Genomic DNA, 21,030 nt, shown 5'->3' with positions numbered 1-21,030 from the left:
AGGCTAAAACGAACAAAATTTGAAAGTACAGGAACCAAACTGCATTTGAAGTTTTTTTTTTTTTTAATTCAACAACATATGGAGTAGATATTCGAATTTCCGTTCTTTTGGTCCAAATATGTCTTAACCATTTGAACTTTGATTGGTATTAGTTTAATAATTAGTTTGGTATCTTAATTCAATTGATTAAAATAGCTAAAAATACAACATTTTTCTTTTTTGAAAGGACTAAATATACAACATGTCTCTCATCTTTTTGGTAATTATTAATTTGGTCATTATCTTAATTCTTAATTCTTAATTTTATCTCTCTTTTTAGCAAAAAAATGGTTGCAAAACAAGCCTAGGTAAGCCATGTTGTACTAAAAAAAAATTGTTTGATAAATAATTATTGTTTTATTAATATATTTGGATACTGAAAAACATTATTTAGATTCTACTTGACCCGTGAAACCTAACCTACACTTCAACAAAATTCAACCCGCTCATCAATAAAGTCTATTTCTTTTAAGTGGTGTGTCCAAATAGCATGCACACATGTTCAAATATATCAAGAAAACAATAATTTAATGATACATCATCTTTTTATTAACAATTTTTAATATAACTAGTGAGCAACCCCTTGAATGCACATGAAATTTATCATTTTATTACTATTATCTTAAAAAGATGAATTTTATCCTTCAAATACAAATCCCACTTTCTTCATTCCTCTAATTTTATCTATCTTTTTAACTACTATTTTTCCCTCCTTAATCTTTACAAATTTCTCCCTCCTGATCCCCACACCTCTAATTTTCTCTTTCTCTAAATACTATCTAACCTTTACAAATTTTAAATAAATGATAATTTGAGTAAGGAATTTAGATGGGTAGAGAAAAAATAGTCGAAAAGTAAATGAGAAAAAAAATATGAAATGATTAAGAGAGATAAATGAAGTTTCTTAGAGAGAAAAAATTATTCGAAAAAAGTGAAATTTGTAAAGTTAGGAAGAAAATACTTGAAAATTAAAAAGGTGGTATGGGGACAAGGAGAAGGGAGAATTGGTGGAATTTGAAGAGATCTTGAGAGAGATGAATGACGAAATTGAGTTGAAAGTAATAGAGAAAATGATTAAAATTAAAAGGTAAAATGGGTAGATAAAATTTATCCGTACCTTTTTATATACCTTATAGTATAAATTCTTTTATGGGATGACTAAATTAAGAATTTTTAATACATTAAAATTGAAAATAAGAAATGAGAAACGGATTCTTGGCAACTTTCTACTTGTTCAACCATAACTTTTCTTACAGTGAAATAAAAATTATAGTTAAAACAATTGCATTCTAGACAGATTCTTATAGAAGCTTGCATAATAGCCAAGAAAGATGTGTGGTTAAATTAAATCTCAGGAGCCATTTTCATCTCTTAACTCTTCAAATTTCATTTGGAAGTTTTCAGGTGAGAGAGAGAGAGAGGTCAACAAAAGAATTGACATCACATCATGTTCATCTACTTAAATACACAGAAAACTAAGGAATGTACCAAAATGAATCAGAATATCGTATCGATGGTAAGCTTTCTCTTTGATGGCGCTTTCTCGGCACTCTGTTTTTGCAAATCCATAAACGTCGAGCCCTTGTTTGCGAATAACCTCCGCAGGTTGATCACCGAGAGCTCGTTGAAGCTAGCAACTGCGAGATCGGCCTGTACTAGATTGTATCTGCACATTATATCTTTCAGGTATATATATCAAGAACTAGGGACGTTTAACGTGTGTGCATAGTATTGTTAACTGGTTAAATCTAGTTTCTTATGAGGCACATACGCGGGGTAGGCACCGATCAATGCTATAGCCATCATTGTACAATTGTGAGCAGCGGTTATACCCCGAGGATCGTCCTCAAACACCACACACTTGGAAGGCTTTCGATCCAGCTGCAACCGAGTATAAGCATAAGTTAAAATTTCGTGCATGCTTCCCTATTTCAGTTGAATTTCACAGTATGCAAAATGGACTCTACCTTGACAGCAGCAGATAGAAATCTATGAGCCATTGACTCCATACCGTCTTCCTCCGTTACAATTGCCTGCAAAAAGATAGTAAACATCGAATAAAATAAGCACAATCCACACTAATTCAATGTCTTGATTGCCTTTTATTTCTACTAATGGTTTGATTGTCAACAGGCTGCCACGAATAGGTTAAACACAACTGAATGAAAGTCCGTTCAGGAGAATTCCAAAATATTACTTGAATATAAAAATCATGAAAAGTAATCATATCTGCCCATTTATGCTATCTATCTGGCTTAGAATAAAGTTGGTTAAATTTAAGTTTAGTCCTAAACTTTGAGGGTGGTATCCTAAACTTTAAACAGTGTTTAATAGATCCCTGGATTTTCAAAAATTGTCCAATAAATCCGTGAATTTAATCAAATATTAATAGATCGTGGATCTATTAGACACAAAATTGAAAGTTCAATAACCTATTAAACATAACCTTGAAAGTCAAAGCTATTCAGACTTCTAGCTTTGCATGCAAGAGAAGGTTCGAGGAACCAATGTGTCAACCTGAAAATATTTCTTCAAATTCATCCGTTCTAATGCTTCAAGCATGTGTTTCCGATCAAGACTTGAAACAACGGCGCAGGGAATGCGAGCTGTAGACACGGCATCCAGCCACTCTTTGAGGCCGTCAATCGGTGTTTTAAGCTGAATAAGAAAATATTTACATAATTTCTGTTCGATCAATCTAACAACTAAGACAATCTATACAAGTATGGGAAGTAGTACTCACAGAAAGAAGACCTCTGTAATACAACTGTGAAAACCTCAATTTCAATCTATCCAGCTCACTTTCTGCTATGCCCCAAAGAAGAAGCTGAAAGGTTTAACAGAGTTGTCAAAAGCATTAAAAGAAGAAATTGTTGATAATTGGGAAAATAGTGCAAGATCATAAACTAAAAAGATAAGCAAGGAATAGAATGGAGCAATCACAGTGAAATTAACAGTTAAAAAAACCAGGTACCAGCTAGTGCTTCAGACTTCTTATCACACCATGTTCTAGCTACCATGAATCAGTGTTTACAAGGTGATGCTAAATTAAGAGTAAGGGGTTAAGCCACTAGTTACTAGAAGTTGGCTATGAAGAACACCGATAGCTGATAGGTATAGGCCCCCAATTACTAATGTCTACTGTAGGAAGAGAATGAGGGGAGTGGGGAAAAATGCGTGACTGTGAGGTGTGAATGAGTGTGGACAAAGTAGGGTATATATGTGTATAGCGGATACGGAAAGAGAGATCTTTTTAGTAAGCTTAGTCAGTTGGTTATTTTGGAGAGAGGGGAGCCCTTGAACCTTCCCCAAGTTTGTACCTCTCGATATCAATAAAATAAGAATTGGATTCGATCAAACACCTTCAAAGAGGCGATTGTCTTCCTCATGTTTTTGTTACCTTTTGCATCATGATGAAAGAAGTCAGGGTTTTTTGTTCACTTTACTAAAATATCCACCGCCATTCATTCTCTTGAGACAAAAAAAGTACGTGAAAATTTAGTCCATGACTAAAACATTATCTCTCAATTGTTATATTATTATTAAAAGAGACACTCCTGCTCTCTTGTTCGGCATGCTATAGTATAATTGATTAAGAAACCAATTATTGTATTAATTTATACTATCATCTTGACTTACAACACAGAATATATTTTCCAGTTAAAAAAATGATTAATGGCAATATGTGAATGTTTCAATGCTACCATTTTCTGTCAAATGACGCTAGACAAAAGGGTACAGGGTACTCGTATGCCAAATGTAGGTAGGTAGATAATATGCTAGAAGCGCGGGATAACTCTCTCTAAATAATTTGATGAAAATCGAAATAGTCTTGTACCTCACAAAAGGGGGAAATGATAGGCTTAAAAAGAAATCTAGAGTTATGTGGGGTTGTGCAGCAAGAGCCCTTTTTTGGTGTATTTGGGAGACAAATCGGATAGTTTTTCACAGCAAACAATCCTCTCATCAATATTTTTGTAATAGTGTACAGCTGACTGGCCCCTTTATGGTGCTTTAACCAAAGGGATTTTTTTTGTAACTATAGTCTAGCCATGATTCTTCAAGATTGGAACACTACTCTACACTAGTTTTTTAGGGAGGGGGCTCTTTGTCCCCCTGCCCTTACTCTTAGCCCTTAGGCTGTCTTTCTTGTTACTCTTTATACATTTTTGTCTCTTATCAGGGGGTGGGGGTGGTGGAACTATCTACCACAAATACATCTTTGCAATTGTAAGACCGATGTATGAGAGTTGACTTCTGCTAGTGTCTAAAGGTCAAGGAAGTTACAAGACTTATCGAGAGAACTGACAAGGTAACTATAATAGTTCTAAGGTAGCAACAGATTCTTGTCAGTTACACCAGTAAAAAGTCATAAGAAATGTGGCACTATCTTGGGGCGTGACTCAATGAAATAGTAATATTTGTGGAGATGTAAGTATTTCACTTCCTGTGGAAGCAAAAAACTTATCCATTGTAACTCCTCAAACCTTCGAACAGGTACAAAGCATTAAAAAAAAAAAAAAAAAAAATTCCAATGTAATTAAATCCAATCAAACTCATTCTTGGAGTTCATTGAATAATCTCTAGACTTCACCCATCACCAATATTGCTAAGGAATTTTATTTATCCTTAACCACACAACAATGCATCTAGATTAAGGTATCCAAGCTCCTCACGAATGTTATTACATGAATCTTTACCAAATTCAAGAAAACCTCAAGTAACACAAGTACAACCCTCAAGCCTCAAATGCTGATGTGTGTATGAGAGGCATAGAAGGAGAAAGAGAGAGAGATGTTTTCTGATAATAAATCAAGCTTTCATTGGGAAAAAATGAAAGAGAACAAAGACCACAGGGGCGTACAAAAAAACAGCCCAAGACAATAGGGTCAAACAAAAAGACAGGAGATATGTTATTGAGAAAAAAATTTCCATCTATAATTTGTCGATGCCAACTCCTTTTGGGGGGGAAAGAACAATACAAAATGAAAGGAAGAAAAGGTAAAAACTGAGTTGAAAAGGTGTAAAATCAGAAGATGGCGGAAAGGATGAGGCAGAGGAGAGAGAAAGAAAGAAAAGAAAAGAACAATTCATCACATAGCAACCTCTCTCTTCCATACAGCAAGAAGCGTTGGAGCTCCATTCGCCGAATGTTTGGATACTCATGTCTCATGGGTATTTTATCCTTAATTGGAGGAGAATTTAATCCAGTTACTGTGCTACTTGCTCAAGGGTAAAGCATAACATACTTTCATGGAGTAAAGCATAACATACTTTCATGGAGTAAAGCATAGAATCTGTGGTTTAATGTAATCAATCTATCCATTACATCCTATGGAGTATGGGGCTTATGGCTGGACAGAAACAACAGAGCTTACAAGGATTGGGGGAAGTGTTTGAGAACTTGGCAACCTCTCTAATCCTGACCGCGCAATTGAAATACAAATTAATGATCTTTTTTCGAGTGACTGTAAATTAGAGCGCAGTTTTCGGATAGCTAACATTACAGAACATTAGTTACTTCTCCAAGAAAGAAATATATTTTTGTATGCAAGTACGATGGGAAGCATATTTCAATAAAGGTAATAAACCAGCCAACTTTTATTAAAACATATTTAATTTCTATAATGAGGAAAAAGAAAAAGAAAAAAGAAGATAAAGAAACTTACCTTCTGCAGTACTTGATCTGCACCTGCATAAAGCATTAGCTTCTGCACATCACCATCTTCAGGAACTCTTTTTCCTACAGTAATTACAATTGAAATAAGAAAACAAATGTAAAAAGGTTCCATAATTCGAATATCCTCAGAAAAAAGAGGAAGCTAAACCAAAAAGAGATTATATCTCCTCATTTCTCAAACCAATATGGAAGTAACATCATCTGTTCGCTCGACATCTAGCAGACTAACCACCTAATCACTTGATAGTTTGATTACATTAGGCACAGACCTCTTGTCTTTTCAAAATCAAGGGTAGAAATGTAAATTCTGATATCATTTTACATCTAGGCTGGCTCCTATTAGACATTGATCCTTATAAAATTTTAAATAAAAGCTTTGTATAATTTTGTTCTTTTTTCTTCTGTCTACACTTCAAATATATGCATCTAGATTCTATACAGTAATTCCCAAAGAAATATAACAACACCTTCTTCTGAGGCAAGTTGCTTCCATGCATTTAACTTTAAAGTTTGAGTATCTGCCTGAAAAGAATTATATACATATAATCAGGACATATAGTAGCATGGAAGTAACAATAACCAGCAAGCGTAAAAGTTGAATTTGTAAGGAGACATAATTTACCACAACATTATCCCAAGAGAAAACTAGGCCGTATGCTTCATCTGGTTTCATAGCATAACGAATTCGTCGAAGAAACCCTTCTTGCAGTCTATCGTTCAAAAAATCCTGGTTGAAAATTGGAATAAGGATTAAAACTCTCAAGTTAAGCTTAATAAGCAACCTGAATATAAGTAGCTGAATATAACTTGTATTAGTCCACTCTATAAAGCATGGAAACATGTCCACGTCCGACACTAGTTGAACAATTTGAATATGGGTCCGATACTTATCTTCAACATTTGGACATAAGACATTGTATCATAAATGCATAGGGATGGGATCATAAACTAAAACAAACTTTTTTCATGAGAATCATTGAATATGTAAAAGTAATACATATTTAAGAAATGTATATTGTAATAAACGTGTCCTTGACATGTCCGTGAACTTAAGATGTCGGGTCCGTGCTTCTTAGGGTCGACCTTTTCCTTACCACATCAACTTTCATCGGACCATCCGGTCTAAAAGTCTCGAATCCTTCTCCATATTCAGCTCCAATCGCCTGAAATACAAACATTGATCAGAAAAAGCAACAAACAAATAGAACATGTTCACGAAACTTGAAACATTGAAACGTATGAAAACCCCATCACTTAAAAACTTAAAATCCCAAAGCTTAATCGCGAAAATACAAGAGAATTTAGCACCTCCTGCATGAAAAGCTTGTTGGGTGTAAGGGGAAACCTATCGAGGGAGCCATTTTCGCCGGACCCAGAAACGCTCATCACCACCCCAGAATGTTTAATCAAGTTCAAACGCTTCAATTTCTGCAATAATGAGAAACAACCCACCATAAACAAAGAAACGAAGGCAAAGAAGAAAAGGGGACGAAATGGGGAAGGCAAAAAAACAAAGCATACCATGAATAGGGACTGCGGGAGCCGAGAAGAGGAAGAGGGTGCCCACGAAAGAGGAGCAGTGGAGCTCCTGAAATTGCTGCAAGTGCAGTCCATGAGTCTACGAAGAAGGGGCGATTGGTGGAGAGGCAGAAGCCTCTAAAAGCCACTTTTTTTTCTCTTTCTGTTTTTGCCCCTTTTGTGAAGCAGAAGCTCGTAGAGTCGTAGCGAATCCCCACGGCATGGATGGCCTCCGTGACCCTTTTTACCAAGTATTGGATATTGGATATTGGATATTTGTGGATTTGGATACGGCTGTGCTTTCAAATTCAATGCAAAAATGCCACATCGATTCTTGTTAATTGATACTTACATCCCTTATCCTAAGAAGAAAAAAAAAAAAAAAAGAAAGTTCGAAAATTCTTTTTCACTCAATTTACGTAAAATCTCTACCTCCATCTCCTTATTTGTAATGTTAGAGTGAAAATCAGAAGAAAAATAAAAATTGTGATTTTAGGTACAAAACCCTAATCTACCTCAAGAAAAGCTTTGAATTTTGACATTTTCAAATAGCAAAAGTGGGTTGATGTTTAATAGACTTGACTCGTTATGAATTGTTTTTTTTATAGGTACAAGATGCTTTGTTTGGGTCAACTCATTTGTTGCTTTGAAATTAGATGAGTAACGATTGTGATAGAGAACTGAGTGAGAGTTTTTTCAGGGGTGAGGATTTGGGTTTGAGTTTAAGTTTAGGTTTAGGTGGGTTTGGTTCAAGATATTGAACCCACGTGTTGCCTCGTGGATTTGTCAAGCTTGGAGTTATGTTTGAATAATATCACGGAGTTTTATTTGGACTCCAAACCTACTCCTCCCAAACTTAGTGCCTCTCATGGTTTTTCTAAACACTATTCTTTAACCTCCACCTCAAACATAGTTTTCCTAAACTTAGACTTCTAAAACCCTCCAGTTATATCTCTCCAGACTTAAGATGTCGAATTCACAAAGTTGTATAGGGCCAAAATGGGGTTGAACGATCTTTTTGTTTATAAGATCATAAAATGTGTGGGGAGCATGAATTTCTTTATCTTGATTAACTGACACTCTTGGTTGGCCATTTTCTCCCCAAAAATGGTTTACAATAAGAGGACCCTCTATCTCCTTATTTTTAATATGTGCAGAAGATATCTCATCTCTTGTACAAAAATACTTCTAGAGACATAGATTAATGATATGAAGTCAAAGTGAGCATAGCTCCACATATACTTCCAACCAAGAGGTTGTAAGTTCGATCTCTCATCCCCACATGTTGTAAAAAAAAATAATGATATAAATATTTTTTTAGTATGTCCTAGTATCAATCATTTTTTCTTCCTGAATTATTGCTTCATTTTACTTATTTACTTTTAATAAAAAAAAAGGTAGGATTTAGTTTGAAAACTAATGAAAAATAAACTCAAGATCTATATGGTAAAAAGAGGCAACAAGCAACTTTCAAGAAATACAAGGTTATGTTTATAAACAGGGAAGTAATTAAACATATTCATAATGTCCGTTTGACAACATTTTCATTTCTTATTTCTTATTTTCAATTTTATTAAGAAATCCAAACATTTGGTAGCGTATATTTATGTTTTTTGTTTCTCATCTTTTGGAATATTCTTAATTCTTAAAAGTGTATAGAAATTTTGGAAAAAACATAAACAAGTTCTTGTTTCTTGTTCTCGTTCCCCATTTTATTCCAAAACATAAATAAAATCATTGTGTTTATCATTCTTGAATCCATAGGTGTTGGTGTTATGTAATTCTATTTTTCTTTATTGAAAAAGAAGAAACATAAACAAAAAATGAAAATATTACCAAATCCGGTTAATATCCCAAACAATGGAAGGAAATTTAATCAAAGCGATGGAGCCATGGGCATGTTTATTTTCCATTTTCTAAAATCATACTTATTTCATTGTATATAATGACATGTTTGAAAGACTAAAATCAGAGCTAGAATCAGTTCTATTTAAAATGGTAATATTCGACCATAATATACCATTGAATTTATATTTAACCAAAATTACTTTCAAACATATCCTGAGCTCTCAAGAAAGTCTTTCAACATCTTAGATGGTGTCCAATTCTTGAGTGAAGCAACAAATGAATAAGGGCCGCATGAGAGAGATTAGAAGAGTTGGAGAGAAATTTGTAGGCCCAAAAACTAAGTGGGCCTTTGGTTTTAAGGGCTTTCAACCAAACCCTTTTAGCCACACAAGCATGAAGAATTCTATTTCATCATCCTAACTTCTTCCTCCTGGAGCCGTTGGGTCGGAGGGTTCAAGAGGGGGAATGAGCTTGGACATATATAAAGTTCACATCATTAACACGTTAAATGGAGTTTGTGGAGTTTCTCTTTAACCCATCTCTCTCTCCAAAAAATCCTCCCCCTCTCCTCTAAAATTATCTCTCTCTCCTCTCCCTCTTTATTTGCCTTCTATTTTCGTTTCTTTTTTGCTATTTGATTTTTTGGTTTGTACTTTCTTTTTTTTCTTCCGTTTTTTTCTACTATTTATTTTTTCCTATCGTATCTTTTTCTTTATTAGTTATTTGACAAAAATTTAAATTTCTTTTCTACCTTTAAATCAAAGTTGAGCAACAAATTAACTCTGCCCCTTAAAAATGTTAAAATAAAATTTTAGAACTAGAAAGTTAAAGGGTTGAAACCTTTTTCTTAAAAAAAAAAGTTTATAATTACTTTTTTTAATAATTTAACTTAATAAAAATAAATTAACTACCCATTATTTATTTAAAGTTATATAAGGTGAATTAATGGTTGAGAGTTGATTTTGATTAATTTTAAAACAAATATGACATCACTCCCTTCAACAATAAGCATATTAATCATTTATTTCCATAAAATTCTGTTAACATTCTCCTACACAACCAAACACAGTTTATCTTTGATTTCCACGCAACTTAATCACAAGCTATATATTTTAAACCTTCAACCAAACAACCCCTCAAAGGTTATTTCTCTACTTGCTCCTCGTGTGAATTGCCCCTTAAGAAACATGTTTATGGAGAAGTATTATATGAAAGTTAAAAAAAAAAAAAGTGGTGGAAAAATGCATGGAAGCTATAAATCCCAAGTTAAAGATTTTGGTATTGTAAGCTTTTCATAATATCCTTTATGTCTCTCCGAATCTTACTCTATAAAATTTACTTTTATAAGTTGTTATATTTGTAAATACTTTTTTCTTAAATATATGGTAGGATAGAAACCGATATGTTGGTCTAAAAAAATATTTGTTTTAAAAGTAAATATATATTTTTTGAATTAAAAAGTTACGATGGGAAGATTTAAATCTTCAACTTCAAAGGGTAAATATAACGTCTTCACAAATTAAACTATGCTTGTGCCAGGAGAAAAAGATGTTTTTGGCAAAATAAATGCCTCAAGAATTTAGGAAAATAAATCTTAATGAAAATTGTATTTGTAATTTTTGGTTTTGAAAAGATGTATATTTTTCAAATTCTTTGGATTTCATCGTCTCTTAGTCTTTTACAAAATTACCCCTTTCATGTAGCAAAATTTACTATATAATCTAGTCAACATTTATCTTTTTTTAGTACAACATGTGAGATAAGGGATCGAACTCACAACCTCTTAGTTGGAGGTATATGTCAATTATCGGAGTTATACTCACTTTGACTAGTCAACATCAGTCTTATTCTAATATACACCAACAATATTTAAATTTAAGATTTCATTTGAAGAAATTAAAATTGATCACTTATTGAATTAAATACAAGGACAACAGCCTATTTTCTTCAAAAGATATCTTTCATAATTCTCACTTTGACTATTTTAGATAAAGAAATTCTCCATGTTATAAATGAAAGATCGATCATATTGGTTAATTTTGATATAGTAAATTACATATTTAACTTAGAATCAATTTTCTAGTATAAGTTTCCACCTACTTTATTTGACCTTTAAATGGTCAGAAGCAAAGTCTAATATGGAAACCAAATAGAGGGTTTAGTCCAAAAGCAATGATAAATTTTGGCATGTAAAGTTGAACCATGTATTTGGGTAGAATGTTTGTTTTCTTTTCACAAAATAAAAAAGTAAAATAAAATAAAGAAAGAGGGTGAAGATTTCATTTTTCATGAAGTATTTTAATTCTAAGTAGGATATATGTTATTTGACCTTTCAAATTATATGTTTAGATTCTCTCAACTATGTGACATGTGTAATGGGGAATGAGTCAAATATAATTTATGGCTTTGGATGTATTTTTTATTAAAAATAATTTTCAAATTAAAATTTAAAACGGTTTGCTATTGTTTTACCGTTTAAATTGGGGCAAAATACATTTTTGGTCCTGAGGTTTAGGGTATGTGTCTATTTAGTTTCTGAAGTTTCAAAATGAACACTTTTGGTCCTTCAGGTTTGAGGAAGGTGGCTACTTGGTCCCTGAAGTTTCAAAATTAACATGGTTGGTCAAAGTAGGTGTCAACTTGGTCCTTGGAATTTTAAAATGAACACTTTTGGTCCCTGAAATTTGAGAAATAGTTCTAAATGATCCTTGATTTTTTTTACTGTTAATTAACTAATATTAAAATAACATGACAAATTGCAATTAAATTGTTTATTATAGTCACTGATGTGACAAATTATATTAATTAAATAATATATGCGTAGGTGATTATACTTTCTCTCTCATCTCCTAATCTCTTCCTCTCTCTTTCTCCCACCCTTTTCCGGCAACCACCGTTGTCCGCCATTCATACCTGACATATATCATTTAATTAATATAATTTGCCACATCAACAACTACAATAAACAATTTAATTGCAATTTGCCACGTCATTTTTATATTAGTTAATTAACACACAAAAAAAATCATGGACTATTTAGAACTATATCTCAAACTTCAGGGACTAAAAGTGTTCATTTTAAAACTTCAGAAACCAATTTGACACCTACTTTAAACATCAAGGACCAAAAGCGTTCATTTTGAAACTTCAGGGACTAAGTAGACACCTACCTCAAACTTCAGGGACCAAAAATGTATTTTGTCCTTCAAATTGTTTTCAAATTAAATTTAAAACAATTTTCTATTTTTTTTAGTACACTAAACTGAAATTTTGAATCCTTATCTTAAGAGAATAAGTAAATGTATTGCTGACCGCTCATGTCGACAGCTTAGGACATATTTGATAAGGTGATATATGCCAATTACCACGAATCTACACTCACTTTGACATCATCTTTGACTTATTAAATGTATAATAAAATATTAAAAATAAATATAAGATAAAAGTTTTGAATATTTAATTTTTATATTAATTTTTTAAATTAAAATTTTAGAGAACGATAAACAAGAAATTGTTACAAAACATCTTTTTCTATTTTTTTCAATAACAAAAAAGAAAAAACAAGAAGCAAGGAAAAATTCCAAATGCAACTCTATGTCTATTTATTAAAAAATAGGAAATAAGAAACAATAAATAGAAATGAGAAACAAGAAACAAAGAAATAGAAACTTGTTATCAAATAGACCTCTAGTTTTAATTTGGTTGCTACAGTTTTAAGTGTTTCAATTTGGTTTTTATGATTTTGGTTGGTTTTAAAAGTTCCAATTTGGTCCCGTATTACTAATTTGGTTAAGATTTCACAATACTCCCTTAACTATTGTTTTCAAAACCAAAATTCCCTTATTTTATTCTATTATAGTCTAATATAACTCAAATACTCAAAAAGCTATGAGCATGTAAATAGAAAATATACTAACTTATTTTCATGTAAATAAAAAAAGTGAATTGTGGTAATGACTTAACAATAATTGGTAGTTTAACCTATACTCTATTATTGTATTTTATTTTACTTAATCCATTTAAACATAATTTAACAGTTATTAATGACAATTAGTTGAGAAAGCAAAAACAGTTAAAAGTCTTGTTTTTTCCTTCTTGTTTAAAAATTATTCTTCCAAATACATTTTCTACACGAAAAAAACTGTAATTAAACGAAATTCCCCTAAAAACAAATTGTAAGGGAAGAAATAAAGCTCAACCCGACAAACAAGATACATACCCATTTAAAGACAAAAAAGAAATTCCAAATGGACCAAAATTAGAAGAAAAAATAACGGAAGTCCCAACCTAAAAGCCTGACGAACGAGTGGTGGAACGGGGTCCAGCCAACCCAAGATCACCCAACATCGGCCGAAGCCAACAAGACCTCGGCCGCTGACCAGCAGTCCAACGTCTCGAAGGACGACCCTATGCCTAGTCAGTGAGGTTAACTAACTGGTGGATTGTCTTTTTTCCGTACATCCGACCTACGACGATGCTACATCCAAAGTCCAAGTAGCTAGGTTTCCTAGAAATTATGATTCCTATAAATAGAAGAGAGACTCAACGTACCTAAAAACTATACTCTAAACTACAACATTCTTCAACCTTGGTCTCTAACTTAAGCATCAAAGTGTGTGTGGCTTTACAACACCAGTGTTTAGTCTTCTCTATTTTGTAGGTTAACGTCGTCGAGTCTCTTTGGTGTGATATTTGGTCAACCGATAGACTAGATTTATGCATCAACACCCTTCAAAGTTCAATTTATGCATTTTAGGGATGTTTAAATCTTGGGATTGGTAAGAGCGAAGTTAGAAATTTTCGTAAAGATAGATAAAATTTAACATTTTTCTTTTCTGATAACTCGAAAATTGTTCACAGTGTGGCTCAACCCCTTTGTGAGTCGCCCTATAAATCAAGGGTATCTGCAATTACCGCCAATTATCCAACACAACGGAAGTGTGACTCGAACCTGGACACTAGGTGTCAACGTTAACATTTTAAATATAGATAAAATTTAACATTTTAACTTTTTTTTTTCAATTGGCCCTATTCTATCCCTCAAAAACCAATTTTATATAATTTATGTTTGTTCTTTTTGGAGAAATTATATACATATATATAGATATATATATATAAAACTTATGTCTACATTATAACTTGGTTTGTGAGATTAAAATTTAAGTATAAAATTAGGGGTTTTTTTAACTTCAATAATGCTTGCGTGGATATTTGAATCTCTAATATCTTTTAGTATATATGTCTTTATTAATTGAACTATACTAAACAGTTTGAATGGATTTAATACGTCTATTAGGAAGATTAACCGCTCTATTAATGGTTTAAATTTGTGAAGTTTATGAGAGAGAAATATATAAAATCAACTCAATAGAGCAAGGGAGAGAGAGGTGATTGGGTTGGGGATGAGAGAACATCGGGGCGGATTATAAGGCTTAAAAGAGGGGTCAAACCATAATGGATTCTTCTATTTTTTTTTACTTGCAATCTAAGCATATATATTTAAGAGTATGCTTTCTAATCTAATTAAAATCATATTGTTTAATGTTTTTATACCCTTCAATTCTACTCTTTGAGATCCATTAATATTTGTGATTTCAATTCCCTCCTTTTCACCACCAACTTTGATATCAACACCTTTCCAATTCTATTACACATCCAATACCAAACCCTAAAATATTAAATTGTCATATGTATAAGCTAGGCTTGTCCCTAAGGTGTCTTCCCATAGCTAGTGTGTTATTATTACATAGCATGCATAATAAAGTTTAAACTTTATTGAAAACATTAATTTAAATAATTAATGAGAAAATTTGACATAAAAAATGTAACACGTGTCGATCAGTTATTATTCTAATTAATATATGTCCATCATTTATGAACTAATAATATTATATAGGTGATAGAATATAGTAGAAGTCAAATAAAAATATAGCCCTTATATAAGAATATGAGAAAAAGCAAATGTTATTATTATTATTTTTTTGAGAGAGCAATTTTAAGCAAAAATTGTTTACAAAGGATAAAAATGAAAAATTTACCCTTATTTTTAACGAGATAAAAGTTTCTGTTTTATTTTATTTTAGAGTATGAGATCAAAAGTTACTTGTGCAATTAATATATTATACATACTTCTTGAGTCCTTATTTATTTATTTTTTTAATATTATAATTTAAACGAAGTGGAATTCAAATCTTTAACTTTTAGGCTAGACTATAGGGATGTTTATGGAGCGGACGCGCTCCTATTTCATTTTCCATCCCCACGAAAATTTTCACGAAATTTTGTGGGGATCTGGTTTTCGTGGAGATTTTTTTTCTCATTTATTTTTTATTTTTAAAATTATTTTTTAATTAAATATTTTTTTAAAGTAAATTTTAATTAATTACTTAATTTTCAACGATAAAATTTATTTATGTAGTCCAATCCTCTATATATTGGGTCGGTAGAGGAGAATATGATTTTTTTAGTATACGTATATATAGAGAAGATGATAAGATTTTTTTTAGTGTATATATACCTATAAAATGAGGCGAGGCGGGAAACGGGACGGGGAATATCCCCGTTTAGGTGACGGGGAAAAGACTTTTCTCATCCTTGCCTCACGGAGCCCCATTTAATTTAGGTGGGTCTCTGTATCTCGGGGGGAAAATGAACATCCTTACTAGACTATCATACTTTGATTAGTTAAGCTACGTTCAAGTTGACCGAGATCTTCTTTAAATGTCAGAAAAAATGTTTTATACAAAAACGGACCAATTTAATAAAACAAAGTAAAACCTAGAATTTAAATATGTGATTTCTTTAATCTAGCTAGCCACTGTATAATAAGTGATATGTATGATCATATGATGATATTGAATTTAATATATAGAGATAAGATTTAATAAGATTACTTAAATTTGAGAGAATCACTTAGTTATGGAGATTGAGAATAGACTATAAAAAAGAAGAATATTATCATTAACAAAAATTAAAAGTATTAAGTCACTATCTGAAGAAGATAATTATAATTATAATTATAATTTTTATCTTAAAAGGGTATGTGGTCTTTTTCTTTGTGAACATCACTGACATATTTGAGTAATTTTGTAAAGAAAGTCTCTCAATGAGTTGGATGAAAATGGGTAAACCCCATGAAAACTAATGTCCCGACACACAAAAAAGAAAAATAAAAATTATTTTTACACGTCATCCTATCACCATTTTTTTAGTACAACATGTGGGATATGGTGCGAGATTGAACTCACAACCTCTTGGTTGGAGATATATGTTAATTATTGCTAAGTTCGCTTTGACTCCATCACCATTTTAAAAATATTATACAAATTTGTATTTTAAGTCACACTATTTTATTTAGAAATATATTTTAAGATCCAATGCAAAATGAAAACTAAATGGCAAGTACTAAGAAAAAAATATTTTAGCATTCAAGAATTATTAAATAAAATATTTGAAAGTATAAGAATTCGAATGAAATATTTCAAAACAATAAAGAAAAAATAATTGCCTCCTTAGAGTGTTTTGACACATAGATTAGGCTTCTACATGTTAACCTATAAGGTGAAGAAATCTAGTTTTATGTTTTTTTAGTACAACATATTGGGGAGGAGATTCGGACTTTCAACCTCATGGTTGGAGGTATATACTAATTACCGCTGAACTATGCTCATTTTGACATCTAGTTTTATGCTTAATACATGCTTTTTAATCATATCTTAAACATGATTTTCCATATCGAAAGAGGAAGGAGCCTCCAGGAAGGGAGGGAGGCTCCTCCGATCCCCTTTTCTAACGAGGGCAATTGGAATGATTCTGGTCATGAGGATGATGACGGGTGGCAAGCAATGGGCAAGGATAAGAGCGATCGGCGACGATGGTGACAAAGGTTGGCCAGAGATAGGCGAGAAGGAGAGATGAAGAAACACACCCTATATTAATCCCCTAACCCATAAAAATCAACGTTGTTGAGGAGTTCGAACATAGAACTTTCGATACTAATTAAGTTAAACAACTACTAAATGCAAAGAACTACGACATATTTAATTTTTTATTCATAGATAAATTAACTTTTTAAAATATTTACCTACCAACTTTTACAGTCATAAACAAGTTATGATAAGAAAAAATACTTCCCTCCTTGCGGATTGGACAGAATTTTCCAAATTTGTCACTACTAAAAAATTAACCATTTTTATTTATGTTATTATTATTATGTTATTTACATTATTATTAATTCTCTACTACGGGTCAAAAAAGAGATTAATGTTGACCTGTTATTATTCTTACTAAAATCCCAAGTTTTTATAACCTAGATTAAATAAAACTCAAACTTTGGCGCCATGAATCTAAAGTCTATTAAAGTTCAAATACCAATTTAACCTAAAAGCAAAGAAGAAAAATAAGAAAAATTCCAATGGGATTTTACTTCATTCGTTCTCATTTTTTTATCTCATTTCCTCTGCCATAATTTTAACTGTCACTTCACACAAAAATTTTAAAATATAACCATAAAAATTGTATTAAAAAGTTTCCATTGAATATAAAGTTTAGATTAAAATTTCGTAAACATTGAACCGAAATATTTTGAAAGTTTAAAAAACAAACAAAAGTTGAGAGTAGATGGACCAAAATTGTTTTAAAAGCATATCCACCCAACCAAACCAAACCAGAAAATAAGAGACCAAAATAATATTTAAATTACCAAAAGAAAAAGAAACAGAAAAAAAAAAAATTTGAAGTTTAATTTTCACCCAAAAAAACTCAAAACTGTGCTTAGAAGGAAGTTTTTATTGTGTAGAGTTAGACAGAAATAGACTGTTGGTCTCTCTATAAAATCTGTGTGTCTCGTCTCCCCAATCCCCATTGCGGCTTCCCTACGGTGATGCCCAAAATCCCATTTATTTATTTATATTATACATTACACATAGAGAAATATGGGTGGTTCTTGATTTTGACAACAAACTAACATGATCTCCATTTCTTTTTCTCCCTTCTCTTCCTTCGAGACCATTCTGTAAAAAGCTTGAGCTAGCTGCTGCTTCAAACCCATGGCGATATGGGAAAAACAAGCAAACTCCCAAAGTCAAAACTCTCACACGTGAGGACCCATTGATCCCATTTATATTTATTTATGATTTCTTCTTCTTCTTCTTCTTCTTCTTCTTCTTCTTCTTCTTCTTCTTCTTCTTCTTCTTCTCCTCTCTCTCTTTAATTTCTAGATCTTCTTCTTCCATGGAATAATCCTCGTACAGACATAGCTCCCTTTGATCTTCTTTTCTTAACTTCACTCCTTTAGTTTCTCTTTCTTTGACTCTCTACCTTGTGGTGCTTGGGTTGAGCTGAAGATCGGAGCATGCTTGAATGTCCAAAGAAAGGTGAGGAGAAACTTATCTCTTTCTCTGTCGTCGGGAAATTGTTTCGGGGGTGGGAACGATATGATTCGCGTGTTTTGTTTTCTTAATGGGTGGGAGGATTCGAACCTTTAATCTCCAAAGGAATGAGAAAGTTACTAGTGAGTTGGGAGGTTAGAAATTTACTGCATACCCTATCAACTTTAAGTTTTTTGGGTTGACGGCGATTTAACATAGTATTAGAGGTCTTATGTGTTCGAAGATTTGTTGGGTTTTGTGTAAATTTCTAAGCCCATTAGTGAGGGAGAATGTTAAAGGTATCTATAAAAGATCAAATTTATGGTAACTCATAAGCTTCGGCTTTTGAGTTTGATGGGTTGATCAAACAGGGAGGCTAGAATAAGGTGATTGATTTTTTTCAAAAAAAATATATAATTATAATTTTATGCCTTCGATCTAATCGTTGAACTAGGCTTATATTCATAAGTTTATACGGTTAATTGTATGAGAGAGAAATTAAAAGGGATAATTTGATCAAACTATCATGATCAACTTTCTTCGTTCTCTTTCATTTTTTTTTTAGAAAACGAGTCATCGTTTCCTTGTGATGGTTTGTAGAGAGAGATTCGACGAGATAGCGAAGAAGATAAAGAGAGAGACAGATGTATCATCGTCATCAAATAATCTTCCACACCAAATTATGGGAAGAAGACAGACGACGCTACAGTCTCCTCCTGGGACTCTCAACACCATTACGCCATGCGCGGCCTGCAAGCTTTTGAGAAGAAGGTGTGTCCAAGAATGCCCCTTCTCCCCATACTTCTCCCCCCACGAACCTCACAAGTTTGCCTCCGTGCACAAGGTCTTCGGTGCCAGCAACGTCTCCAAGATGCTCATGGTAACGGAAAGGTTAAATCATAAGTTTAGTCTTGAACTTTATATCTTGTCTATTCTCAGTCATTTGTACCTGTGTCTATTTAGTCTTTATACTTTAAAACGATTCTACTGGGTCTCTAAACTTTCAATTTTGTTATCTACTTAAATCTATGTCGTTGCCAACATGAGTATACCTTAGTGGCTATAACTTTCAATTTTGTTATCTACTTAAGAGGTCATGTAGGGAACTTTCGCACGGCCTATATTGTAAATGTTTTATTCCTTAAAAAAATAATAAAATAAATACTGTTAACTCTATTTCGTTGCCACGTGAGTATTACACGAATTAACAATAGTGACCTATTAGATACAAAATTAAAATTAAAAGTGGAAGAACCTATTAAAAACTTTTTAAAATATAGGGACTAGATTGACATATAATTAGAAAGTTGCATAGACACCGTCTTAAAAGTTTAGAGACCAAATTTGTAATTTAACAAAAATAAATTAAAACGATACGAGACGATCTTCATCGATTTCTTTTGGACCCCTAATGTAATGAAAGCTTTTTGCAGGAAGTTGCAGAGAATCAAAGAGCAGATGCTGCAAATAGCCTTGTCTATGAAGCGAATGTGAGGCTGAGAGATCCTGTGTATGGCTGCATGGGCGCCATTTCAGCTCTACAACACCAAATCCAAGCATTACAAGTTGAACTCAATGCAGTTAGAGCTGAGATTTTAAGATACAAATATAGAGAAGCTAATATCATTCACTCTTCTCCTCAACATGTGCCTTTTCTTTCGTCTTCGGCTGAGGTCGTTTCGATCGCCGTGCCACCACCACCTCCACTGTTGCCTCCACCGCCTCATTATGACGGTTCAGCTTCTTCCTCCTCTTCATTGTACAACCGGCCCGCCGTGGCGGTGGCGGCTGATTATAGTACTATTTCAAGTGATGAAAATGTTCCCTACTTTGTTAGGACTTCTACTACTCATCAATTGGATTCTTAGATTTGTAGATTAGGGTTTTAAAAGAAAGGCAATTTTTACTTGGAATAAGATTGGAAGGAAAAGTTGTGGGGTGATATTGAGACCCCTTTTTGGTATTTTAATTCCTTTTTGCTAAAAAATAAAATTTTTTTTCAAATGTGTGATCTTCACATAATTAATTAGTACTAAATTCTCCCCATTTAAAAAGTAACATTTGCCGATCAAAGGGTGTGAGTTCGATCCCCCATCCCATATGTTATAAAAAAAAAGTAACATTTAAAACCTTAAAAGAAAATTAAAAATAATGAATGTAAATAAATCTATATTTTTTGATTTCACTCAAAAGGTCTCAGACCAATGAAAATGATCGTTCTCATTTCTTTTCATTCTCTAGCTAACGTGGAACTTTGTTTACACTCTTAACTGTTGTCAATTCGAACAATAGACAATAAATTTATAAAGATCCTTAAAGTCAAAGGTTCATTCCTCCATCTCGATATATATTTGCTAAAGAAAATATGCATTTACCTTTTCTGATTTTGATCGATGTGAGACTTTAGTTGCATCGAAAAACGCTTCCCTTTAAAAGCAAGTAAATTGTGTGGAAATGAAGCAAAATATGGAGAGAGAGAGAGAGGGAGGGAGAAGTAGTTGGGAGAGCTAGGTAGAGAGAAAGTATTGAAGTTAGAGAAATGTGAGAGATTAAATTTTGGTTGACTAAAGAGAGTGT

The 21,030-nt window shown here is 32.5% G+C and overlaps 2 protein-coding genes across 5 annotated transcripts; one reads left to right on the top strand and one right to left on the bottom strand.

Annotated features, from left to right (window-relative positions):
* Positions 1 to 1,378: 1,378 nt before the first annotated feature.
* On the bottom strand, positions 1,379 to 7,487 carry LOC111015958 (Haloacid dehalogenase-like hydrolase (HAD) superfamily protein). Of its 2 annotated transcripts, none has more exons than XM_022291170.2 (11): positions 7,241 to 7,487; positions 7,028 to 7,147; positions 6,814 to 6,882; positions 6,342 to 6,446; positions 6,187 to 6,241; positions 5,709 to 5,782; positions 2,783 to 2,866; positions 2,557 to 2,697; positions 2,007 to 2,072; positions 1,811 to 1,920; positions 1,379 to 1,689 (listed from the first exon to the last, which is right to left on the bottom strand). In XM_022291170.2, the coding sequence occupies exons 1-11, from the start codon at positions 7,331 to 7,333 to the stop codon at positions 1,650 to 1,652; spliced, it is 957 nt and encodes a 318-aa protein (XP_022146862.1). In that variant the 5' UTR covers positions 7,334 to 7,487; the 3' UTR covers positions 1,379 to 1,649. The 2 variants fall into 2 exon arrangements, with proteins under 2 accessions (XP_022146862.1, XP_022146861.1); XM_022291169.2 differs by having other exon boundaries at positions 1,379 to 1,705; positions 7,241 to 7,484.
* Positions 7,488 to 17,964: 10,477 nt separating this feature from the next.
* On the top strand, positions 17,965 to 20,422 carry LBD15 (LOB domain-containing protein 15). Of its 3 annotated transcripts, none has more exons than XM_022291129.2 (3): positions 17,965 to 18,459; positions 19,054 to 19,333; positions 19,887 to 20,422. In XM_022291129.2, exons 1-3 carry the CDS (start codon positions 18,446 to 18,448, stop codon positions 20,319 to 20,321), a joined length of 729 nt encoding a protein of 242 aa, XP_022146821.1. In that variant the 5' UTR covers positions 17,965 to 18,445; the 3' UTR covers positions 20,322 to 20,422. The 3 variants fall into 3 exon arrangements, with proteins under 3 accessions (XP_022146821.1, XP_087974195.1, XP_022146822.1); XM_088118069.1 differs by having other exon boundaries at positions 19,019 to 19,333; XM_022291130.2 differs by lacking the exon at positions 17,965 to 18,459 and having other exon boundaries at positions 19,060 to 19,344.
* The last annotated feature ends 608 nt before the right edge of the window (positions 20,423 to 21,030 follow it).

This window comes from Momordica charantia, assembly GCF_013281855.1.
Source record: "Momordica charantia cultivar OHB3-1 chromosome 9 unlocalized genomic scaffold, Mcharantia_2.0 BLBB01000009.1, whole genome shotgun sequence".
In the NCBI taxonomy this organism is placed as follows: domain Eukaryota; kingdom Viridiplantae; phylum Streptophyta; class Magnoliopsida; order Cucurbitales; family Cucurbitaceae; genus Momordica; species Momordica charantia.
Note: the sequence above shows the minus strand (reverse complement) of the source record. Positions and strands in the feature narration are given on the sequence as shown.